Here is a 25,432-nt window from a genome sequence, read left to right on the forward strand (position 1 = left end):
AGGGCACCCCCATCCCGTCCGATTACATCCCAGTCCCATAGGAGCGGCTAGAGACCTATTCAGAGTTTCTTTTTTTCAACCTCTGATGCTAGGAGTATTCCTCACTCCCACATCCCCTAGTTCCAATGGGCTTCAACAGCGAACTAGTGCCTGGTTCACCTCCCTCACCATCAGCCATCAGACTCATGAGCCCTTGACATCTTTAACTGTGTCACCAGATCTTCCTATCCCACTCGTTCTTTCCTCGGAAGGCTATTGATTATTTTGTATTGTATCACAGTCTTTTATATGCATGTCGTGGCAACACTACAATTCATTTCTTTCTTTCCTTATGTTATTTTCAGCATTTTCCAGGAGCTGCACTTGCACTCCCACATTGGATTCATACTTATTATACTCTTCTTCAATCCCATTGACCTAATTTTGTGGTCATTTGTGGGACATTAATAAAATTATCTTATGTTCTGCCAAATCAATCAAAGAGAAATCATCCAACCTCTTCTCATATAGATGAAGAAGCAAATAGCCAAGTAGATATGGCTACAGAACTCAAATAACGGTTACAAACTGTCTATTTCCAATGTTTTGTCAAGTCATTTTTTGGATCAATAAGTGAAGGCTAAGTTGCAGGAAACGTTGGCAGGGGAGGAGTTTCCGTACGGAAACGAAACGTGGAAACACGCATGGTACACCCAGAAACGCGTTTTTGGCCGTACTGGCACATTTCTCGAGGTGGAAACATGGCCAGTACGGCCGGAAACGCGTTTCTAGTCCGTACGACGCCGTTTCCACATGCAACTTGACTTTTTTTTAATTTTTTTTATTAATTTGTCTTCTAATTTTTAATTAGGTTTTTCTAATGCCTTCTAGTTGCTTCTAGATGCCTGTCTAAAGTTATAAAAGTGAACTTTTGCCCTAGTGTTGATATGCAATTCATTAGGAAGTTTGAGCCATATGTAGTTCATGGTAAATGATATTCTCCTTTATTTTTCATTTTCATCCTTTTACTTAAATTTTTAACATTACCATGAAATGACTCAGGATGTTTGAGAGTGGTTTCGCCCTCATTGGATTTCATATGGAGAAAGTAGAATTTTAGATCTCACTCAAAATCCAGCAAACTTATCTATTTTTCAGGATTTCAGGATTGGGGGGATTGCAATGTTTCCATTGGATTTTATCATGTACTAGGGTATGGAACTTGTATTTAATCAAGAGAACCAAGCCCTCTATGTAGAGGAGACTCCCAATAATCAAGAGCATGTAGGGTACTAGGGTATGAAACTTGTATTTAATCAAGAGCACTAAGGTCGTTCGATTATGTAGGAGGAGACTCCCAATCAAGCACAAGACAAGAAATTAGAAATTTCTCGTGGCTGATTTTGGATATTTCTATTTTCATTATGTGATCATTCATGAGTAAATGTGATGTAAATTTAGAGACTTATAGTTTATGCATTGACAATTGACAATTTTATCATAATGTAATAAATTAGAATGTATCATTAATCATATATGCTTTATGATTGCGCATATCTCTTAAATGTCCTATATATATATATATATATATATATATATATATATATATATATATATATCTATATATATATATATATATATATTCGTTTTCCCCGTTTCCAAAATTTGGGGGGGGTCATGTTTTGTACTCGTGCCCGTTTCGGAAACTCTTTTACCCGTTTCCCCGTTTCGTGCAACCTTGAGTGAAGGTGTATACATAGTTTTAAAAACCGCTCAGAAAAACCGGTAACCGGTCAAACCGGCCGGTTAGCTAGCTGGCCGGTCCGAACCGGCCTAAAAACCCGGTCAGACCCTTCATTTGCCCGATTTTTGGCCCTAACCGGTGAAAACCGGCCGGTTTTGTCCTAAACCGGCCGGTTTTAGGCACAACCACCATAAAGTTAAAAAAAAACATGTTTTTGACTGTGTTTGAGGGGTTTTGGGGGGGGACTAAGGGTGTTTCAACCCTAACAATGTTGGCAATTAATGGTAATGTTAAATTCTTAAAGTAAAAGTGACATTTCCTTTAATTTTCATTTTCATCCTTTTACTTAAATTTTTAACATTACCATGAAATGACTCAGGATGTTTGAGAGTGGTTTCGACCTCATTGGATTTCATATGGAGAAACTAGAATTTTAGATTTCACTCAAAATTCAGCAGACTTAATGGTTTTCAGGATTTCATGGTTTGGGGGTAAACAATAAATGCAATTAGAGCTCCAAATGATAAGAAAAACTCCTGATCTAGATCCCATTGTGTTGGACGATATTGATCCAACATCAGAATGGGTGGAGGAGATTGAAGAACCTGTGTTTGAGGCTGATTTTGATATCGACATGGCTTTGGCGGGGGATGAAGCAGATTATGTGGTGGCATCAGAACCAGGATCAATAGCGGCATCAAGGAAAGGCAAGGAACCAATGGAAGGCACTAGTCATGCAGGTCGACAAACTCGTGCTTCCATTACGTCCACTTCTATTGTCATTGGTGGCATTGATACTGAGGTTGCAGATCAGGCTGAGGCATCCTCAGACTCTGAACCAGATGATGTCTATGTAGCTCCTGATGATGATCTTGTGTCTACTACTAGTAGTGGTAATGAACTTGATGATTGATCATGTGTATACTGTAGACTTGTAGTAGGCCAATGGCCTCATAGCTTGCAGCAATGTTTTTGGACTTTATAGGCCATTTAGAGCCTCATTTGTTATGTATTTTGCTATTTTGTTGATGATATGTATTGCACTCGGTGCCATTTTGATGTATTCACCTTTACATGGTATATAAATGAGCAAACTTTGCATATTTTGTCTCTATTGGCTTGGAATCATGGTTTTACATCTTAAAAACAGTTTTGTTTCATTAAAAATTAATTATTTAATGTATTTTTTTAAAACCGGTTCGTTTAGACCAAACCAGTGCCAGTTAGACCGGTTCCGGTCGGTAAACCGGTTCATTAGGTGGACCGGTCCGGTCACCGGTTCCGGTTTTAAAAACATTGGGTGTATACCAGCGAATTTTGGTTTTTTAAGTTCTCTGCCTTTGCTTTTGAGAGCAGGAACCCTATCTATGAAATTTCCTGCAGCTATGCAGCTCAAAATTCAATGGTGTGTACTCTTGGCTGTAAAGGTAAGCTGCAGCGTTTTCTAAATTAATATAAATTAACCATCATTGTAAAAATAAAGGTTGAATTATCCCTTACGATGGACAGAAATGCATATCTATCATTATTTGATCACAAAAGGCAAAAAATGGTCTCCAATATGTCGGCATTCATATCTCTAATTAAATGTCTAGAACTACTCCACCTCCATGTAACAACCAATAGCAGAATTCAAATTTATTTTTAGGCATTGTTAAGTTAAGAATCAGGTCCTCAGAGCTATTATAAACCAGCTAAAATTTAAATGCCTCCAACATGAATGACATTATATAATAGTTAAAACACCCTCACTCTGAACCTTGATATAACAAAAAAATACAAGTTTATGCAACGTTAAAAAGATTAGTAATTAAAAAGGAAAAGATGTGTCTTTTCTTGTATATGTATTTCTAGTTCAAATGGAAAGTGATGAAATTATTTGTAAGATACATGAACATACCGCCTTTGTCGCTTTTCCTGAATTTTGTAACTTAAACTTCTTTGAAGAAATAAAGGCTGCAAAATAATGAAAACTCATAATAAATAATAACAGAATTTGATTTTCGTGTGTAACCTCATCTCTCATTAATTCAAATTAGAAAAAGGAATAGGTTAGAGATTATATTGCAATCAGTAGCTGTGAGCATAAAGAGTTAAGAGTGAAGATCATCCTAACCAAGATTATAAAATCTTTACAAAATGCCCAACAATAAAGTACAAAACCATATTGACTGATGAAACAGCTAGATTACATGTTTTGAAGCTCGGTGCTTAAGGATGTTGTACAGCTCAACAGGCTTACAATACATTGAGAAGCTTTCTTCTGCAAGAGCTATCTCTTCAGGTGACAAATACATTTGGGACTCCTGGTAGCACATTGGATTAGAGCTCCTGGAAAGGTTACGAGTATGTGGAAGATACCTGACAAGTAATACAGATAGAATTAATGTCATGGAATTTTAGCTCATAATTACTATAATATTAAAAAGCATAACATCATAAATAAAAGTAGTCTAAGGAGTTTCTTTTAATTCAACCCTAACTAATGACAATGGCAAACATCAAGCAAGCCCCAAAACTCAAAGATAAAGAAAAGGAAAGAAATTATAGTATTGTCCTAAGTGACCCAAAAAAGGTAAGATGGAATGGGCCATTGCAACATTTATTACAAGGCAAATACATTTGGGACTCTGGTAGCACATTGGATTACAGCTCCTGGAAAGGTTACAAGTATGTAGAAGATTCCTGACATGTATTAGGAATAGAATTGATATCATGGAATTTTAGCTCATAATTCCTAAAATATTAAAAAGCATAACATCATAAATAAAAGTAGTCTAAGAAGTTTTTTTAATTCAACCCTAACTAATGACAATGGCAAAAAATCAAGCAAGCCCCAAAACTCAAAGATTATGAGGAAAGAAAAGGAAAGAAATTATAGTATTGTCCTAAGTGACCCAAACAAGGCAAGATGGAATAGGACATTGCAACATTTATCACAAAGCAACAGAGCCCAAAAGGCATCTCCAATCTAATCCAAGCACATGGCTTTACTCAGTTAACAAAATAAATATTATCTATGTACATATACCTAGAACAGTATAATTGTGGTATAATGAACATTGAAAACTTTTTTATTTTGAAAAGTGTGTCTTTGTTTACTGAAAAACATTTATAATCAGAAAAGAAAATTCATAAAGGTATATACAATGGACCTCATAACCTCTTCCTGAGAGCTACCAAAGCAGAAATCGATGCAGAATACTCAATGTGATCCAAACATTGGGTATCCTTGATCAAGAAAGCTCCTTTTGTCAAAAGGTAGTGAACTTCATACTTCCAGTCAAACTAGCTTCCATAAAATAAATAACACCACTATCTGCATGTAAAGCTAAAAGTCAGAAAAAGCATAACAAACAAAAGCGTGGCCATCCCTAAATAGAACAGCTCATCAATGCACTATGCCCTAGAGAAGCACTAAGTGGTGATCTTCACATCTGACAATCAACAGTCCCAAAAAATATATTTAACAGTCTTCCAATGCTGACAAACCGGGCAGAGGCCATCCACAAGTCCAGTCTTGGCCAGCCTGGCTTTAGACGGAATCCCCTAGTAAATGACAAACCAAGCAAACATCCTCATCTTGAAAGAAAGCCATATAGTCCAACCACTAAGACTCCACAACCAACGCTCCTTCAAGTCCTTAAATACTGAACGAGTATTTAGAACCAAAGAAATAGGATGTCTCAGATGAAGCGCTATGTACAAACAATGAGAGTCATACTGTATCTATGCCCTACCAAAACTCTACCCCTGAACTGAAGAAATAGGATGCCTCAGATGAAGAGCTATGTACAAACAATGAGAGTCATATTGTATCTATGCCCTACTAAAACTCCACCCCCAATCCCTCCAAAAAAGCCCCAGCATACCAATGTTAAGCTTAAACAACTTGAACTCTAGAATAAGGGCACACAACTCCATGAGTGACAAGCGATCAGTGGTAAGAACCTTCACTCCTTACAGGATCACAAACCAAGTTCACATAAATCTCACCATATGAAAACATCCTTCTATCTCAATCTACACACCTGAAAGTGCAACATCTTCACAATATAGAACCCCCGCTCCCTCCAACTCCAAATCAATCGACAGGCTAAATCCCAACCGACCTAGCTACCCTTCCAATGCCACTACACCAACCCTACAATTGCTTTCCAAACCAACCTAATGGTCCTAAAAATGAGTGAACTTAACTCTTGGCTAGTGTGGTTTTGTGCCTTGGTAGGTATAATGAAAATTTACAACTGATAAATTAAAAAAACAGAAAAACCCTGTAAATTAGCTATCAAATCTAACAAAGTAATGCCTAGGGAAGTGAAATGGCCCTACTCAATCTTAGACAATAACCTCATATGTCCTTGTTACCCACCCAAGTACCCCTAGGAGAAAAATTTTCTCTTGATGTTTCAGCTTGTTATCCTGCAGCCCTATCATGATCCACAGATAGCTAGCCTCATATACCTCTCATCCATTCTCCAATTACTGCTTTCTTCATCTAGCTTGCGCATCCGATGAAGGTGGGTCATCAAATATGAGGTAATAACTATTTTTGTATTCAAGTGCTTTCATTTAATGTTTAAGGGCATTCTAGTATGGATCAGAAGTTGAATTGGATGATAGAACAATTTTTTACAATACACTTGTTCCCTTGCTTCACCTCGGTGGTTATCACTTGCCCTTAGTCTAGTGTTACCTTCCTTAAAGCCTTTCTTTCCCTATCTAAGAGGGGCACAAACAAGGGACTGTAATTGATGGGTTAGCCTAGAAATTGTTCCTCCCCTTAAAGTTGCAAAGCACCTAATAGGGCCTTCTGATGACACTCCCAAGCCTAAGTAAGGTAACTTCCTTACAAGCCATAAGCTAGAAATACATTTGAAGAGGATGCTTTTGTAAAGTACTTTAATGCCTTCAACATTAAATATAGCCCATTTTGATACTCTTATGGTTTGTCAACGTATGATGTTGATCTCACTTGTTCTGTTAGTGTGTTGATAGATCTTTGTCCCAAGTATCATTTCCATCCCTTCAAGGATTGCTTGATGTTTCTCCAGCACTTCAAAGAGGATGTCCAACCCCAGTTGATAACTCCATTGGGCACTTTGCCCTAGGACGTTAACCAATTGTTGAGGAGCAATACCTTAGGATGTGTTCAACACAACTAATGATGTTATTCTCTCCCTCCACGACCTAAAACCTTGCCCTCTAGAACAAAGGTGTTGCTCAGAGATCTAGTGTACCCAGAGCTAACAGGACACCCCCAAGCTAACATTGGACCTACTTGATGGATGTTTCCTTGTTTCTTAGGAGATTTGATAATGATGATGACATGTGAACCCTCTGGAGGGGATGGTAAACTGCTTTGCATGATGACAACATACCCTAGCACCATGACATACCACTTATGAGACCTGTTACACCAAAAGTGGGTGACCCCTAAGAGAAGCTTTTCTCTTATTCATCTCTTCTAGCCGACAACTTGCAACCCTTGAAGGCCACTAGTAGTCGATGAAGACATGCCATTCACATCTCCGCCACCTGCATAAGTCAAATGTTTTGGTTGCCCATTTGTCAAGAGCACATGTTGTAAGGTGAGCTTCTAATCAATAGGTACTTTATTCATTTTGTAATCGAGTGCTTATGCTTGTATGTATTTGGGCATTTGCCATGGGTTATGGGGTAACTTGGAAAAGAAAGAAGGGTCTTGGCCGTGATCTTGTTCCCTCACCTTAACTGGGGGGTTAATTTTCAATTCTCGTCTAATGGAACCTCGCCTGATGGTCCAATAGGTATAGGAGGGGCAGCACTTAAGGAAGCCATGATTGAGATAGGATAGCCCCATCTCTCCCTACTCCATACTTGCCATTTCTATCTTACATTACAAGCCCTAATTCCACCTCCATTCTTCAAGTTCAACTGACCACTGGTTCATTGGGATTTGGCACCCACATATCATCATGCTTGTGTAGGGCCTAGAAATTTGCATTGGGAGGTTGATGCAACTAAAGAGAAAATAAAAAAGCATGTGATGGAAACAAAAGAAAAATCAAAAGATGGCCAGGGCAAATTAACACGTGGGCAAAAGCCAAGCATGAGCTCTACCTCACCCATATGGCCACCACCCAGTTTTTGAGCCAATGTTGCCCTATCTCATAGAAGACAAGGAACCCTTGCATGTCCCAACCCCTAATGGGCGATGAACTACCCCATTCTAAAGGGGGTAATAACTGTTATACATCATACAAAGCAAGCTCTCATTCCTTGAGCTACGAGCAGTAATGCAAAGAAGAATCAAGAAAAAGTAAAATACATTTAGAGGGGTGGAAAAATAAAGGTTGAGGTAACTCATGCATCCACAATTGCTCCCCCTCACATCTATATATACCCGGGATGAGGTAATCCATCATTGTCGATCCCTTTGACCATGGCACTTGGCCATGAAATATTTTGCCCTTTGTTCCACATCATTATTCACATGGCACCTATCGATTGAAGGGTGGACCAATGGCATGTCACTTCCCCTTGGGGATTGAGAACACCTAATAGGGTCATTTATTAACCACTGCTACCTAGGGAGGTAATACCAATATGGTACTAAGGCGACAGTTTTGGAAGAGAAGCATTATATGAAGTGTTAATTTGCCCATTTCATTCAAGCTTGCTCCACTTAGATGCAATAATCATTAAACGTGCCTAATGGCGAAAGTTGTAGCACTGGATGTTGTGTGTAATTAACAAGTGGTTCCATTTATAGGTTTGGACAACTTAACTGTAATCCTAGTCCTCCAGAGGGGCATATTGACACCCACAGGTGCTACATTGAGAGCCAGGGGACTTTGGACAGTTGTAGAGCATCATTTATATCCATAGGCACCTTCAGCACCCACAGAGTTCCTGCACTTTGCCCTATATCATGTATGGGATGATGCACCTGGACCAACATGCCCCTAGCCAGCTTTACAATACTACAAGGTCATGCAGTTGATCCAGGGCCCAGATGAGGTTTGTCTCATACCTTAAGATATGGGAGAGCTAGCACCATCTTCAGTGCCATCGACGTTGGAGAAAAATCAGGCATATTCACCACATGGAGAACCATGAGACCCATTTTGTACCCCAAAGCTAAAACTAGGGTCCACAGGATGATTGTAATTTGTGACAAACATCTAGGGGCCAACCCCTAGAAGGTGAATTTAGAGGGCCTCTACACAAGTCAAGACACTCAAGGTCCTCATAACAAGCCCTAAAAAGGCATGTTATCTTGTAAGTGCATCTAGACATTAAAAAATAATTTCTTACATGTCTAATGGATGGAATTTTGTTGATTCTAGTAATTGCAAGTGTGCCCTAATTTGTTGAATACTTATTGAATTGCTATCTAGATATATATTGCATGTAATACTCGTAAATCATGTGTAAATGAATACCCTTAGTGGTGAACTCTTTGTAGCTCTCCAATGAAAAATTCATCTTTTATTGCATTGGTAATTGTTGGAATTTTGCTTGCTAGTGCATCAAAATTTTGGCATTCTTAGAAGCTCTTTGGATAATCTAAGGCATTGACAACTCCATTCCCCCAAGGAGCAAGGCACTGGTCCATTTGGTTGGTGATCACACCTTAATTTTATCCATTTTCTCTCTCTCCTAATTCAGTCCTTTTAAGGCCAAACGAAGGAATTAGGGCTTGGTTGCAAATCCATAGGCAAGTAGGCTTTTGGTGGTTGAAGAGCCTAAACATCAAGCATATAGTATTGGCCACTAAATTTATCCTTTTCAGGGGCATCCACTTCAACTTCATCCAAAAAAATTTCTTGCCCTAGTTGTTTGCCTAAGAGGGAAACACTAGTTTTCCTTGCTTTAACTTATGGGCTTTCTTGAAGGTTTCATGAGCCTTGGCATAGTTGGTATACATTGTAGGAAACCTTTTCTCTTTGCCTTGATCTTTGGATGCTCCAACACTCGTCAAATTTATCAAACCCTAGGTCTTGTGCCCTCTTTTCTAGGTCTCATCATAGAAAGCAAATTGCTTCCTTGTGAAGCCCTAAGCCTAAATTGTGTCTTTCTTGAAGAGCTCTTAGTGAGATCATTTCACACCTTAGCCTTAGAATACTTATCATAAGTGATCTCTCTCTCCTACTAAGACTGCTCCCATCAGTATAAGTTTGTAAAGAGCAGGGAGTTTTGGCTGAGGTAACAATGGGCCACCCTTGGTCTAGTAAATGCCTTCTAGGGTTTTCCCTCTCCAAGGCCTGCTAGATTTTGCAGCAATAGTTTTGGCATCGTTGCCAAGGACGAAGCGATCTACTTCATCCCTATCAACAAGATATATCCTTTCTAGTGACTCCATCGGAAGAATGAAGCCCTTGTTGTTCATTAAACCTCAAATTCAATGCTTGTAGGGTGAAGCAAGCATCCCTCGAGGCACTTTGAATTCACCTTGGCAACTCCACATCTAAAGATTATGAAAGTTTTGCATGGCTCACTGGATGGGCCTCTTCTACATGTACCTTGGACTCCTCAACTCAGCAAATCTCTTCCTAAATGATGGAGGTATACTCTAAACCCTAGGGGGCTTTTTCCTTCCTCAATGAGAAATTACTAAGAGAATCTAGGCCTAGGGATTGCTTACGAAAGAACAAAAACCCTTCCCAGTACACACGCAACATAGTTGGCAAACATGAAAAAAAAATCTGAAAAATGACAGAATGCGGATTCTGACTTGAAAAGTGCGTTGGAATGCAGAAGATGGGCCAAAAAGTGCATTCCAAAATGCAAATAATGGGCCAAAAAGTGCATTTTGCTCCCGCAACTCTCACTCGGCATATTTCACCCAGATTTTGTCATCTCTTGCTCGGCTAGGACCAGCATCTTTGATTGATTGCAATAGGAGATCTGCAATGTTTTGGGAAGTTGTGCTAACGGAGGAGGCGTCATGACATGTAATAAATATTGCACCACTAGCAGAAACACCAAGAACATTTATCAAATGTTGGTTTCTAATATTTTTCCACCCATCTGATACAATGGACACCCCACAATCCACCCACTCATTTGTAAAACGTGTCAAAGCTCTTTTAACCTTTGCTTTTTCTCTTTCTAATAACATTGTTCTAGCTTTCTCATAGTTGGGGCTCTTGTATCCTTTTGGGGCTTCATTGATGGCCTTAACCATATCATGCCAATAGGGAGAGCAAAGCACATTGAATGGTACACCACAAGCACAAAGAAATCGGACTATCTTTCCCTCAAAATCATCCCTCCCAACAACATTAAGGAAATCTCCTATTGTTCTTCTACTTCCAGAGGTTGCAAAAGTACATAAGGAGATGAGCTACCAAATCTAGAGGTTGCACTTGATTCAGACTGAGTTTTTTGTTTGTTGTGCAGCCTCCTCTATTTGGATGTATTTTCTTCTTTGTTCAGTTGAAATGTTTGGGCAAATTTGTATCCCCACGGCACCCTTTTTGTCATCACTGTCCAACACCCCACAAAGATGCCTCCTCACACGGGTATATGAACCACTATATGGTTTTCCTCCATGACAACCATGAGGGCACAAAAACTTGTAGCTTCCACCACCTTTTCCACCTTCAAGTTTGGTCACATAGTTCCACAAGGGTGTCAATGCAGCTTTCCCCTCTAGTGTTTCAATGTTCTCTTCATGTTCATCCCCTTCCTCTTCAAACCCTTCCTCCTCATCATACATTGGGTCACTCATATCGGGACCACTATTCTCTTGCTCTTCTTCCCTTCTATTCCTACTCCCCCTTGCCATCATGAAAACCAAAAGTGGAATGATACATAGAAGCTAAAAGAACACCATCTTGGAATATGAATATAGATGGTGGACAACCCGCAATTAAATGAGCAAGAAGAAAGAATAGGAAAGAGTAGGAGAGGGAGGATAAAAAATACAAAAAACAATGACAGAAAAATGAGTGAGTTTGGGGTTTGCACTTACCTCTTTAGCTCTTGTAGATGGAAGCCCTTCTTTACTCCTCCAAGCTCCTCCTCCTTCACTGCTCCTAGTTCCTCCTTAATCACTCATCCAAACTCTCTTTTCCTCTCTTTCTCCTCTCTTCTCCAAGCTCTCTTTCCTCTCTTTTCCAAGCTCTCCAAAAATACAAGAGTGAGGAAGTGAGAGGAGAAAAGGAGTTTTATTCCCCTCATTCTTTTCCCTAACCACAATTAAGCAAAAAAAAAAAATTAAAAAATGAATTAAGTGGGTCTGACCCGCATAACTAGCCGGGCCCTCGGAACGGCTCGGGATCCGCCCGGAGTCGGCCCCAATCCATGGCAGATCCATGGGTGATCCGACCCCGAAGCCGTGGCTCAGGCGTACAGAACTGCAGATTAGGCTGGACGATTCCCACAAACCAAGAATCGTTTTTTCCAGCCCGATCCGCGGTTCCAGGGCCGGATCACCCATGGATCCGTACAGGCCACGAATCTGGATTTTGATCCTCGGGATGGGAGGGTTGCATTTTGTGTAACATTGGTCAAGACAGGGCAAGGTGGAGACTTTCAACACACATGAGCTGTTGAGTAGGTTGAGCAACAGAGAGAGAGAGAGAGAGCAAAATACAGTCATATGGTACGTAAATCCATTCGTATGGAGAGTTCGTGCAAGCATTCGTACAGTCTATGCAATCATTTGTATAGTTGTACAAATCTCTTCCAAACAAATTGTTCCACTCAAGTTCCAGGTGTTTCTTGATATTCATGCAATCACATTTCTTGGGTAGCTTGTGGAGATTTCCCTCTAAGTTTTCGAATGAACGAAAAGCTGAATTGAAAGAGTCATTGCCTACGTATGTGTGAAATTATTTTTTATGCTTCCGCCATTTTAGTTCTAGCTATTGTATGATTGATGCTATGGTCTAAAATTTGTTCCAGCATTTAAGCGATCTACATGTTTGATTGAGATAAGGACATTAGTCACCTAGGGCTTGAAATTTTCACATTTCCTGCCTAAGACCTTTCACACACATGCTTTGAACAACTAATTCCACAACCAATCAAATTGTTCTTCATCGATTTGCTTTTCATGTTTGTACCTCAGCTCCAATGTCTATTTGCAAATTTCTCAACTTCTTGTGAAATTTCAACCTTGGGTGACTAAAGTCCTTATGTTCTCAATTAAATAAGTAAATTGTTTAACTAAATTAAGACAATTAAATTCAGACAATAACATCAATCACACTGTAGCTAGAAATTAAATAGTGGAATCATTGAACACAGTTTCATGCACATAGAGGTAGTTTCTCCTTCAAAATCAGATTCTCATTCCTTCAAAAAACTTACAAGAAAACCTCCACAGCCTGCCTAAAAAGCAACAGTTGCACGATCAATAAAACACCCTAAAATTGAGCTACATAGCCTACCTGAGAGGTACACAACCTACTAGAAACTACAGAAAATTGTTGTATATCTTGTTGTACAATGTGCCCATAAAACTGTACTGATCTGTCTATATTGTTGCACGGACTTGTGTACGACTGTACGGAAGTGCCCGTATGAATAGATGCGACTGTATGGGTCTACCGAATCACCAATACAGATCTGTACGACTATATGGATTCACCTGTGCAGCCCGTATGGACCTGCTCCTGTACGTCTGCCTCTTTCTTGAATTGCCCTGCTCTCTCTCTCTCTATCTTGCCCTGTTGCTCAACCTAGTCAACAACTCAACTATGTCTAAACCCTCTATCTGACCTGTTTTTATACTTTTAGCAGAGACCAAAACCCTAATCTATTTTTTTAGATTATTCCTAGTCTAAATCATGCATGCATGAAATACACTTTTTAGACTCAACAATTATATATAAGACTTTTCAGATTCTTTGCTAAAGTGAATTACAAGATAGAATTACTTTTCAAAAATAGAAAATATCTTGAACTACCTCTCACACATTCACACTGAACCTATGCGAAAGTTCCTGTCTGAGCTATATTTCTCAAGACTTTTATGCTTCACATAACCTATATCAGGAGACCCCATACTGGATCTAGTCCAATCCACTGTTTTTCACATTCTATTGCACTTTTGATTTCCTGATCCGCAACATCCCAGCTGCTGAATGTTTCTTTTCACCATCATGCAGGTAGCAATCTGCTTCCTGGGTTCCTTGTTTTGTATTGACTTGTTCAATAATTCTTTCAATGCTGTCATCCCACAGTTCCATTCAGCAGTTGCTTCAGTCTGCATTGCCCTTGGTTAATATCTCACCAAATTTGTTCTGTTATTTTCATTTTATCCATGGTAATTTCTACAAGTCAAACTTCAACATTTGCATCATATCACCACAAACGGATAAATCGCATCCACTATAAAATACCATTTGCTTTTCATATTAATAGTGGATTTAAGGGAAAAAAAAAAAACTGATTACCTTCCCCGTAACCCTAGAAATAGAAAGAACTAGCAATTCAACACTATTTTTTTATCAATTCAATATTCGATACCACAACGCGTGAGTGAACACAATATACAAATGTGAGTGCAATCAGCAAAAACGATTTTAAAGGTAATGATGCATCTCTAAACAACAAATAGTGAGCAATGATAGGTATTTTGGTTTCACATGGGGTACTGTATTCAAATCTATAGCAGAAAGCCTACTTTTATCGGTTGGCATATTTGAGTGGCAATCAGAGAAAAAGGCACTGTAGCCATGAAATTCATACCCAAGTAATATGTTGATCCAAGAATGGGACATCGTCACTGCAATATAATTTCTAACAAAACTTAATTGGCAGATTCAGAAATGATGTTCAGATATGGTATATCGACTAAACTTCATCAACTGCGGGCACCATCTTCCGCAAATCGTCCTATCTAATAAATTGTTTTATTTAACGTTATATACACACACACAGTCCCCTCTATATGTTTTTTTTTTTAATGAATAAATTTAAAAAAAATTCGCCCTTTCTTAAAAAGGTTTTAGGCATACCCGAAAAACAATAATAGACATCTTCCCCCTCGGAGAAAATTATGCGTCTGTAGGATGCAAAGAAAAAAAGATAGTAGGACAAAGCGTGACCTAATTTCTAACAAAACCATTCTGCTCTTGCAGATGACAACCTCACGTTTCGATACCATGTTGGAGAACGTTTCGTCCTTGTTTTGAGGTCTTAGAATGAAAATGTTCACAAAGAGAATTTCGATATGTCCAGTTTGAGAACCCTTTTCCAGCCCTATTGAGAATGATCTTCATTGTCAGTTTTTACGAGTTTTTATCCCAAAACGTCGAAACGTTTCAGAGAGTCAACCAGAGCAATTACAGAGTTTCATGGAAAAAATGTCTACATTTGTTTGTGTATTTAACATGTTCAAAAGCTAGACAGGGTTTTCATCAATTTCGCTAAACAAAATTTAAAAAGGAACGGTGGGAGGGTTCTCATCGTCAATTCCCTCCATGAAGTAGTAAACAATTCATTGTTTTATTGCTGGGCACTGATTTCATTTAAACATAACGATGAAGTAGTAAACAATTCATTGTTTTATTCCTGGGCACTGTTTTGATTTAAACATAACGATGGAGAGTAGAGATTATGTGAAGAAAACCGTACACTGTGTCTCGATCTATCGACGCCAAGCCAGGCATCTTTAGACCTATAAACACCGATCCAGAGCTCGAACCTGCAACCTCGGACCGCTGTCAGACAGCTGATACCATCCAATTAAAAGTGAAGGAATAAGACAGTCGGCTAAGGGCAGTACTGGTTTTTTCACATTAATATTATTATCGATATAACACCCCTCTACTTTTCATTCTAGACATATAAATGGAAGAGTTATGCGAGGGGCCACGCCTACACTTGTGGCCGAACTCAGGCTCAAAGGTCCCCCAATAACATACACGGAAAGAAATGGTTTAAATATTGGTCAGTTTGTCTGGCAGATGGATAGAAATATTCTTTTATTATATCGAAGAATGGCAGTATAAAGGATTTGACATTGCAAAGATTTGAATAGAGCGATCAAAATTTTTGAACGGTAAATAGGCTAATTTAATTATTATTTTTTTTAATTAATTTATTCTGATATTCCGGTTAATTTATTTATTAATTATAATTTTGTTTATTTATTGGAATTATTTTAATTAATTAATTATTATTTTATTTTATTTTATTTCTGTATTAATTGATTTGAGTTAAAATGTTTACATAGTATAGTAGGACATGGTAACATTTTTTTTATCTTTCTTCATGATCAGGATAGATTCTATCTTAACTCCACATCTACCAAGTATTGACATGGATCAAATGTCTTTTCACTCTAAAAGAAGTTTGCACCTTAAGAGATTTGATTCCACTCGATACTTAGTAGATCCATAATTAACATGGAATGCTATGCAATTTGATAGAGTGAAAATGTTTTAATTAATTAATTTATTAGTATTATTATTATTGTGTAATTTGATTAAGTCAAAATGTTTACATAACATAATAAGACAGGACAATATTTTTTCTTTATTAAGTTGGAGAGAATTTCCACATCTACCAAGCACAAAGAGGGATCAAATCTCTTGAGGTAAAAATATGTTTTGGGAGTGAAAAGTGATTTGATCCTTTAACACTTAGTAGATCCGAAATTAAAATAGATCTTTCATAACGCACACAACAACAACAACAAAAGAGTAAAAAAATAACTTTACCAAAACTAACTTATTTATTGATTTCATCATATATCGAGGAGCATGGATGGATGATGTTTAATGAGTTCTAGAAATGCTTGGGCAAAGAGGAGCTTATTTTAGAAACTCCACCTTTGTTATTTGAATATCGGGGAATAAGAGATTATGGGAAGAATGAAAGTACTCTCAATTTGACAAGAGACTTTCTGAAAGAGAAACTCCATTGGAAAGGGCAAATTTGCCAAGCAAGAAGGGTGGGGAAGATATGTGAAGAGAGGCCTCGACTCATAAAAGTCACCATGGCAAGCGTATAAGACAAACACCAGCGTTTGGGCAAAAAGAAACTCTTGAAAGGATCACACTTCTTCCTCGATGAAGATTTAACCAGCAAACAACAAGAGGAGAGAAGGGAAGAAGTGGAGAAAATTAGAGCAGCAAGAAATGAAGGGAAAAGGGCATGGTTGTACAATGGTAAAGTAGTTATTGTAGTGTTTGGGCCTCTGGGCAAAATAGGGCAGCAAGCTGGCAGTAAAGAAAAAACAAAGAATTCGATAATAGGGAGGAAAACAACAAGATCAACATGGATGAAAAGGGGTGAAGACTCAAATTTGAGTCTTATGTGCCAAATTGCATAGTAGTCAAATCCTACCCAGGTCTACCGAAGTTTAGTTTGTTGGAATTGTAGAGGTTACCATTGGAGGAGGGGACCTGGTTTAGGGCCTATTGCGGAAGGTAGACACATAATTTGTCTCACAGAAACTCATGAACATGATGGTTGCAAAACTCCTGTGTTTGACGGTTATTTGAAGTTAGCAGTTTGGAACAAGGTAGCAGAAAATGACAAAGGGTATGGGGGAATACTAGTTTTAGTGAAAGAAAAAGAAGGTTGTCACATTCAGTTAATTAAAGAAGATGCAAATAAACAATATTTATGGTTCAAAATATCAGAGAATGAGAATCACATAAGAATTGCAGCATGTTATTTTGCCCCTCAAGTCTCAAAAACTTACAAAAATAAGGGGCTAGACAGCAAGGATCTGTATGCAGCTTTAAAGCAAGATATTGTCATGTACTCTCAGCAGGGAGAAGTTCTTTTAGTGGGAGATTTCAATGCTAGAACAACAAATAATCAAGCTAGTATTCTTTGTTGTAAAGAGGATCACAATCCTATTTGGCTCACTGAATAGGAGAATCCCCAGTGTGTGAGGTGTTCAGAAGATAACAAAGTTAGCAATCATTTTGGAGAGGAGTTGCTTACACTGTGTGGGGCTTTCAAGTTAATTATTTGCAGTGGTCTAGATAGATGGAAAAGGTCTGGGAACTTCACTTGTAACACATACAATGGGACAAGTGTCGTTGACTATGTGATGTGTTCACAAAGCTTGATAGAAAAGATAGATGAAGTTAAGATTGGAGAGCATATTTGGGACTTAAAATCATACCATAACCCAATTTATATAAAGGTATCATTGTTAGAAGAAAGACAACGTAGGAGGAAAACTCAATGCTCCCAGAAATCACTATCAAGGGGTAGAATTCTTCTAACACAAGAAAATCGTACTATCTTCAAGACAATATTAGAGAGATTAATTCAGAAGGATAAAATTGGTTTCAAAAGCTTCAGCAACCATGAGTTAACAAATTTAATTCAAAGTGCACTTGAGAAGTGCAAAAGAGCAAAAAATAGGAAATAAGAATCAAATTTTTTCCTGTAAATGCTTAGTTTGATGAGGAATGCAAAATGGCAAGAAGCACTTTGAAAAAGGCGGGCAAGGAGAAGATGAATGTAAAGTTATATAAGCATATACTAAAAAGGAAAAAAGATGATTCATGCAAATAAGGCGAGAAGAGTTAATATATCTAAGCAAGAATAATCCAAAACTTTTCTGGCAAGAACTTTAACCAATGAAGAAGCAAATTGAAAATAATACTACAGTCAATCAATGGCTTGAATATGCAAGGCAACTCTATGAGAAAGAATCTGAGGCGGAGCATCCCCCTAGGATCAACGCAACTTCAAATCTCTTCACGTTACAAGAGGTGGAGATTGGAATTAAGAAGCTGAAAACAAGAAAGGCAAAGGATTTGGTTGAACTTCAAGCAGAGTATCTAAAATGGGGAATGAACACTCTTGCACCACACATCATGGAAATATTCAACAACATCATTCAATAAGGATTCCCGAGAGACTGAACAACTAGCCTAGCAATACCCCTTTTTAAAAGTGGAGACATTAATAATCCTTCCAACTATAGAACTATTATGATCAATCCTTTGTTTGCAAAGTTTTTCGGCAGCATGGTAGAAACTAGAATCAGTAAGTGGGCAGAAGTAAAAGAAAAGAGGGCAAGAGGACAAGTGACACAGGGTTACCCCTATGCATACCCACAGTGTGCATAACCATGCATAAATACATTGTCCCAGGTAATTTAACTCACTTAAGGAGTCAAATCTTTGAGAAATTAATGGTTAAGGCCCTTTATCAGTTCATTTATATCGGAACATAATCACTCTGCTTTAAACCCTCTATCGGGAGTTAAATCAACCTTTGAGCCTTCATATAAGACTTTATTAAGCCTTTAACAAATCCTTCCTATCGGCGCTTTAAACCTCTTCTCATGATCCGAATTTAAACAGGAACGCAATAAAACACAGAGATAACCATAAAGACAGATATGCAGCGGAAATAATAATTCATTTCATTACTGTAAAATACTGAAATATGGTTACAACTAGAAATGGAAATAAACCAGCTAGGGCGATGGTAGCTTATCTCTGAGAAGAGATGTGCAGCTACATGCCTCTGAACTGTTCTGAACTGTGTTACAATGAGGCTCGAAGGCCTATTTATTGTTGAGAAACTATGGAAAACCCTTAACATTCCAAAACCTAACCCTAGAAGATGAAACGCCAAATTGTGGGCCCCGTTTGGGTAAATTGGTACATCAATTTCCCGGGGTCGTAACTTTGGCATATGATCTCCATTTGACGCGTACAATAGCTCGTTAGAAAGATCTATCCCATCACTACCACTTTGGGAGGCAACATCGGTCCATGGAGCTATGTTGCCCCAGATTCCCAAAAAAACGTCGTTTAGGGCCTCAAAACGGCTCCGGAAGTGCAAGACCCGAAAAACTGCTAAAAATAGTAAACTGTGCTATAATTTAGGAAACTGAAAAAGCTGAAAGAGACTGTTGTGGGGGTCCAAATGGGATAGGTGGGTGGCCACCAACATCCACCTGGATCATCTCATCCTTTATAAAACCATATATAACCTTTAATCCCGACTTAACTTTGGTTACATATGTTTATCACATGAAAATACTCTATCGGCACATATTTCTGCTATAAACCATTTACAATGGAAAATCACACAAATCATACCTTTCTCCGCTTGGGTACGACCTTTGCACACTTCTCGAGGATTGCCTTTATCGTAATCGGCAGTCGGCTCCTTCGCGAGTCAAAACACACACACACACACACACACACACACACACATATATATATATATATATATCATCACCCATCTGACTCCGATCTCTGACTATCGGAGTCGTTAATACTACGTTTTTCGTTAAATGGCTCAGCCTCACTCTTTATGGAATACAAAGGAAAAATCCGGTTTGGACGTATAACCAGACTTCAAAATTAATAAACCGCCACTATTAACATTGTCGGGTCTGTCTTTCGCTTCCCACAGTGTTATTCCGATAGCCGACCTCCGATTTTCCGACACCCCCGATCTCTGATCAGCGATTATTGCTATCGGCCATCGCACCATCCTTCACCTCTTGATCTGGCGATATGCAAACACATCTCAACCGTCTGTTGTATCCTCCGATCCAACGGTTAACGTTACACCCGACCATTTGAACTTGCATGCCTCTTCTCAACCGTCGATCTACTCCCAACAGATCCAACGACTATCGTTGATATTGGGTTGATAATGAGATCGAGGATTAACCACCCGATAAAGTGGTTTCCTCTCTCCTCTCTTTGGCATGCGTCATTTGATGAGTGGAATCAGCACTTGCCCCTCAATACTACTTACGGTTTTGGGGCCACCCAAAATTCGCTTTCACTGTTACAAAATCGCCTTCGCCGATTATTCTTCGCTACTCCTCTTCTCTTAACTTTACGTTGTTTTCAAGTGTTAATGTGCTTCTCGGTTCCTTCAAAGGTTTCGCCTTTTTCACTCTTCCACTTCACCATTTACTCCCGAACTTATTTCTGCACCTTTCTCCAATCACTGTCCCTTCAAAGCTCCACTTTGATCCCTCCCATGGATTCAAAGGTCCATTCACTCCTCTGTATCTCTCTCCTCTTAGCGTTCACTGAATTTGCCTGCACGATATATATATATATATATATATATATATATATATATATATATATATATATATATATATTATGTGATTATCTGATGAACAAAGACCATTAAATTAGAAGACCTGGCCGAGGAGAGATAGAGTGACTCATTATGTAATTGTTGCGGATACATATATGCACAGAGATTAAGTTCCAATTTATTAGTGTGTGTTTCGATGTATTGATTGATAGATTGAGTTTATCAGATAATCACATAATATATATATATATATATCTATATCTATATATATATATATATATAGATATAGATATATATATATATATATTATGTGATTATCTGATAAACTCAATCTATCAATCAATACATCGAAACACACACTAATAAATTGGAACTTAATCTCTGTGCATATATGTATCCGCAACAATTACATAATGAGTCACTCTATCTCTCCTCGGCCAGGTCTTCTAATTTAATGGTCTTTGTTCATTATCTGCCCATAGGCTTACAAAACACTTCAATCGATTATCTATATACCTATCTAACTTCTCCAACCCCTATTCATGCCTTTTGGGCTTACATTTATACAAAGGAATTCTAAAACCAATTTCTGGTTTTAGATCCATAGATTCCTCAACCACATTCCTAAAATCTCTTCCTCACCCCTAAGGATTCTCTTAAATCCATAAAACCATGAACTAATTCCTAATCTGAGGTTTACAATCAATTCTCAATACTCTCATCACTCAAATATCCTAAATCTCTCTTGTTCTCCTACATTCGAGAACATTTACAATAAAGCCTCACAATATTCAATTAATTCCTATTCTCATTAAAATCACTCAAAATATTAAATGATTACATAAATCCAATACTTAGGAAACCAATCTTCCTTGAAACACAAGATCCCCTATGTCTACTAGAGTACAATGATAATGTTGCATTGGATGCTCCTGCATCAGACTCCCCACATAAGAAAATTTATGACCACCTGGTCATAAGTCTGGATAATTATTTCCTCCTAGATACCAGACTTTATTTTGTAATATGTCCTTACTGGTCAATTGTTCTATTGATGTTCTCCAGGTCTCCATACCTTGTGCTGCAATGCTCCACTTGCTCTACTTTCATAGCCTGTTGTTGTCTTCCTCTTGTTGTCACTCCTTTTCTTTCTTGCTGATATCTTTCTCTAAGACACTTTCATCATTAATCTTCTTATCAGTTCAATCTCCTTGTCCAATATATCCTCTGTCTGCTGACTGTTTTCATCCCTTGATTGTTGAACTCTTATTCTTGCTTGTTCTTCACTCATCCTGATCGCCTCCCTTTCATCTTTACCCTCTTCTTTAATGTTGTTTTGCACCTTTTTTGCTGCAACTATATTGGCTTTCATAACAATTTCTTGCTTCTGTTTTCTGCACTTGTCAACTTCTTCTTGATTATTATTTATGACAACTGTTTTGTAATCCTTCTTCAGCAATCTATCCTGAACATTCATCCTCTGCTCTTCCAACTTTATCCTTTGAAAATCTAACTCCCTATATATCTCAATGATTTTACTTGGAGTGAATTTTGGAAATTGTACACAATCTCCCATTTCTTCATCTGTTATCGATCCATCATCACATGGTCCTTCTTCCTCTACTAAATCTTTCTTGACATCCTTCAGTAGATGTTCTTCCTCTTCTTCTTTCATTTGACTGTCCACCTGTGTCAAATATACTCTAGCTTCTGCAACAACATCTTCAATTATAAGACAATCATTATAATAAAAAATATAAGGCCTTTGTACCTCTTCTTCCTTTGGCAACACTTCAGTATGTTGCTCTGATCTCTCTGTCAATTCCTCTGTCAGCACATCAGTATGCTGATTCAAACTCAAAGAACTCTTGAGACTGTCAGCAAGTCTCTCCTTCTCATCATCTGTTTCAATGATGTCTTCCAGCACTTGTTCACTGTAGTGAACTGATTCTTTTCCAATCTCCTTGTCATATTCTGCTTCAAAACTTGCATCTTTTAGAAGGTATTCTTTCACATCTTTGACAACTTTAAAAGACTGCCTATCTTCTTCCAAACCTGCAATCATACACAAATCATTAGTTTTAAAAATACAAGACCTTCTGGTCTCACTTGATGCTTCAGTCATCCAGTCTTCTGGCTGCTTCGAATCATTCATATGATTCAACTCTTCTGGCTCTTCATCACTTTCAAAAAGTAATGGTCCACTTTCTGGTTCACATATCGAAACTTCAACATCTTCTTCAACATCTCCCTTTTGTTGTAGCTCAACTCTTTCGAGTTTCTCTATCCTCTGTTTGGCATCTATAATCTGTTCAAGTTCCCTTAGCTCCTTTACTAACTGCATATTCACCTACTGATTCCTCCTCTCTTATAGCCTCTGCCACTTTACTTTCTTTCTCATGACATAACCATATTTCTGGTCCATCTCATTTCTTTGCAACATCTCCATTAACACTTCAAGATGAACTATTATCTCTTCCTTCTCCCTCTCATATTCCTCTTAGCTTAACTGTCTCTGTGTGCCATTTGCCTTGGCATCCTTATCCTTTTGTCCTCTGCTGTGATCTCTTTCAAAACCTCTGCTATGACTGTCACTAGTCATCATCCTCTCCATCTCTATGAGTTCCTCACTCACTTCACTATGAGTTGCACTAAAGTCTCTTCCACAGCAAGTCCTCCCTGCTGCCACTTACCTCACCAAGCTCTCCTCACTCAGTCTTTTGGTAAGCAATTGGTTCTCTATCTCTGGAACCTCCTTTTGAGCAACACCTTTGCTCCTTCTAGGCCTCAACTCATCTGCACTCTCAAAGAACACAATTGTTCTCTTTATCCAATCTCTATTGGAATTCCTCAAGGTTCTGTCACATTTCTGCTTCCACTTAGAAACCCTTACCAACTTCCTTTATCTCTTAGCAATTCTACCCACATCCTATGTGGAATTTCTTTTTGGGAGTTGCAACAATACTTTTGCTTCAATGCAAAGACCACAACTTTTCAATCTTCGAATCCAATTAAAATAAAATCATATCATCTTACCTTCAAGATCTCTACCTGATCTTGTCCTCCCATTCACCTGCACTTTTGAATGGACTATCCTTTCCACTAGCTTTCAACTATATCTTCAAACTTTGTTACTTCAAAACTTACAAACATCCCTCTTACAGTTTAACTACTGTAATCCTGCTCTAAAATTTCATTCATTCATATCTGCTACTCATTAGACAAATTGCATACCTTCACCTACCTTCATGATCTCACCATTTCTGCAAAATTGTTTCAGCAGATATTCATGCTTCCACTATACAAATTATCAATATTCAACCACTGTTAATCAGATTTAGCTATCAACAACAATTTCTTCTTTGCTGAGTTTACTTTCCACTCAGAAATCCTTAACAATTCCTTCATCATTACGTCTTAAGGCTTGATTTCCTTCTGTTGAGGGACTTCATTAGCTGCAACCATCAATCTCCAATCTATCTCTTTGTCAGCAAACCCAAATCAGAATTAAATAAAACAATACTTGCATGATTTCTCCATCCACTCTTCACATCCGAGTGAACCTCCATTCTTCAAAATATCGTTGTGGATTCTTCTTGTCCCTGTAATCTCTGCTTAATTCTGCCTTACCTGCCTCTAAGAACTTAACTGTTCTTCTCCATTCTCCCAGCTGTACTCGGTTGCTTGACTGTTAGATTAGAATATGATCTCCCTTGCCTGCATACACATCTTCCCAAATATCTCAGTTCTGAATTCTTTCAAGAACTTTCACCCACAATTGCTTTCTTCTACCTGATACTAAACGTTTCGTTTATAATTCAGCTATAATACCAAATTGACGTAGGGTTACCCCTGCACATACCCACAGTATGCATAACCATGCATAAGTACATTATCCCAGGTAATTTAACTCACTTAAGGAGTCAAATCTTTGAGCAATTAATGGTTAAGACCCTTTATCAATTCATTTATATCAGAACATAATCACTCCGCTTTAAACACTCTATCGGGAGTTAAGTCAACCTTTGAGCCTTCATATAAGACTTTATTAAGCCTTTAACAAATCTTTCCTATCGGCACTTTAAACCTCTTCTCATCCTTTATAAAACCCTTTATAACCATAATTAACCTTTAATCCCGACTTAACTTTGGTTACATATGTTTATCGCATGAAAATACTCTATCGGCACATATTTCCGCTATAAACCATTTACAATGGAAAATCACACAAATCATACCTTTCTCTGCTTGGGTACGACCTCTGCACACTTCTTGAGGATTGCCTTTATTGCAATCAGTAGTTGGCTCCTTTGCAGGTCAACACATATATATATCATCACCCCTCTGGCTCCGATCTCTGACTATCGGAGTCGTTAATACTACGTTTTCCGTTAAATGGCTCGGCCTCACTCTTTATGGAATACAAAGGAAAAACTTGCTTTGAATGTATAACCAGGCTTCAGAATTAATAAACCGCCACTATTAACATCGTCGGGTCGTCTTCCGCTTCCTGCAGCGTTATTCCGATAGCCGACCTCAGATTTGCCAACACCCTCGATCTCCGATCAATGATTATCACTATCAGCCATCGCACCATCCTTCACCACCTGATTTGGCGATATGTGAACACATCTCAACCATCCATTGTATCCTCTGATCCAATGGTTAACGTTACACCCAACTGTTTGAACTTGCACGCCTCTTCTCAACCTTCGA

General features: G+C 38.2%; 1 protein-coding gene across 1 annotated transcript in view; it reads right to left on the bottom strand.

Annotated features, from left to right (window-relative positions):
- LOC149142073 (polycomb group protein EMBRYONIC FLOWER 2-like) overlaps window positions 1–15,631 on the bottom strand; it is a 277,025-nt gene extending 261,394 nt beyond the window's left edge. Inside the window, exons 1-3 of the mRNA XM_089446324.1 lie at window positions 15,299–15,631; window positions 3,916–4,084; window positions 3,624–3,679 (exon numbers count right to left, since the gene is read on the bottom strand). Of these exons, the coding sequence (XP_089302450.1) occupies window positions 3,624–3,679; window positions 3,916–4,084; window positions 15,299–15,333 (260 nt within the window). The 5' untranslated portion in view covers window positions 15,334–15,631. The remainder of the gene's footprint in view (window positions 1–3,623; window positions 3,680–3,915; window positions 4,085–15,298) is intronic.
- Window positions 15,632–25,432: the final 9,801 nt, after the last annotated feature.

The sequence above is a fragment of the Pinus tabuliformis genome, chromosome X, assembly GCF_031772625.1.
Source record: "Pinus tabuliformis cultivar Carrire ecotype Pingquan chromosome X, CPIR1, whole genome shotgun sequence".
In the NCBI taxonomy this organism is placed as follows: Eukaryota; Viridiplantae; Streptophyta; class Pinopsida; order Pinales; family Pinaceae; genus Pinus; species Pinus tabuliformis.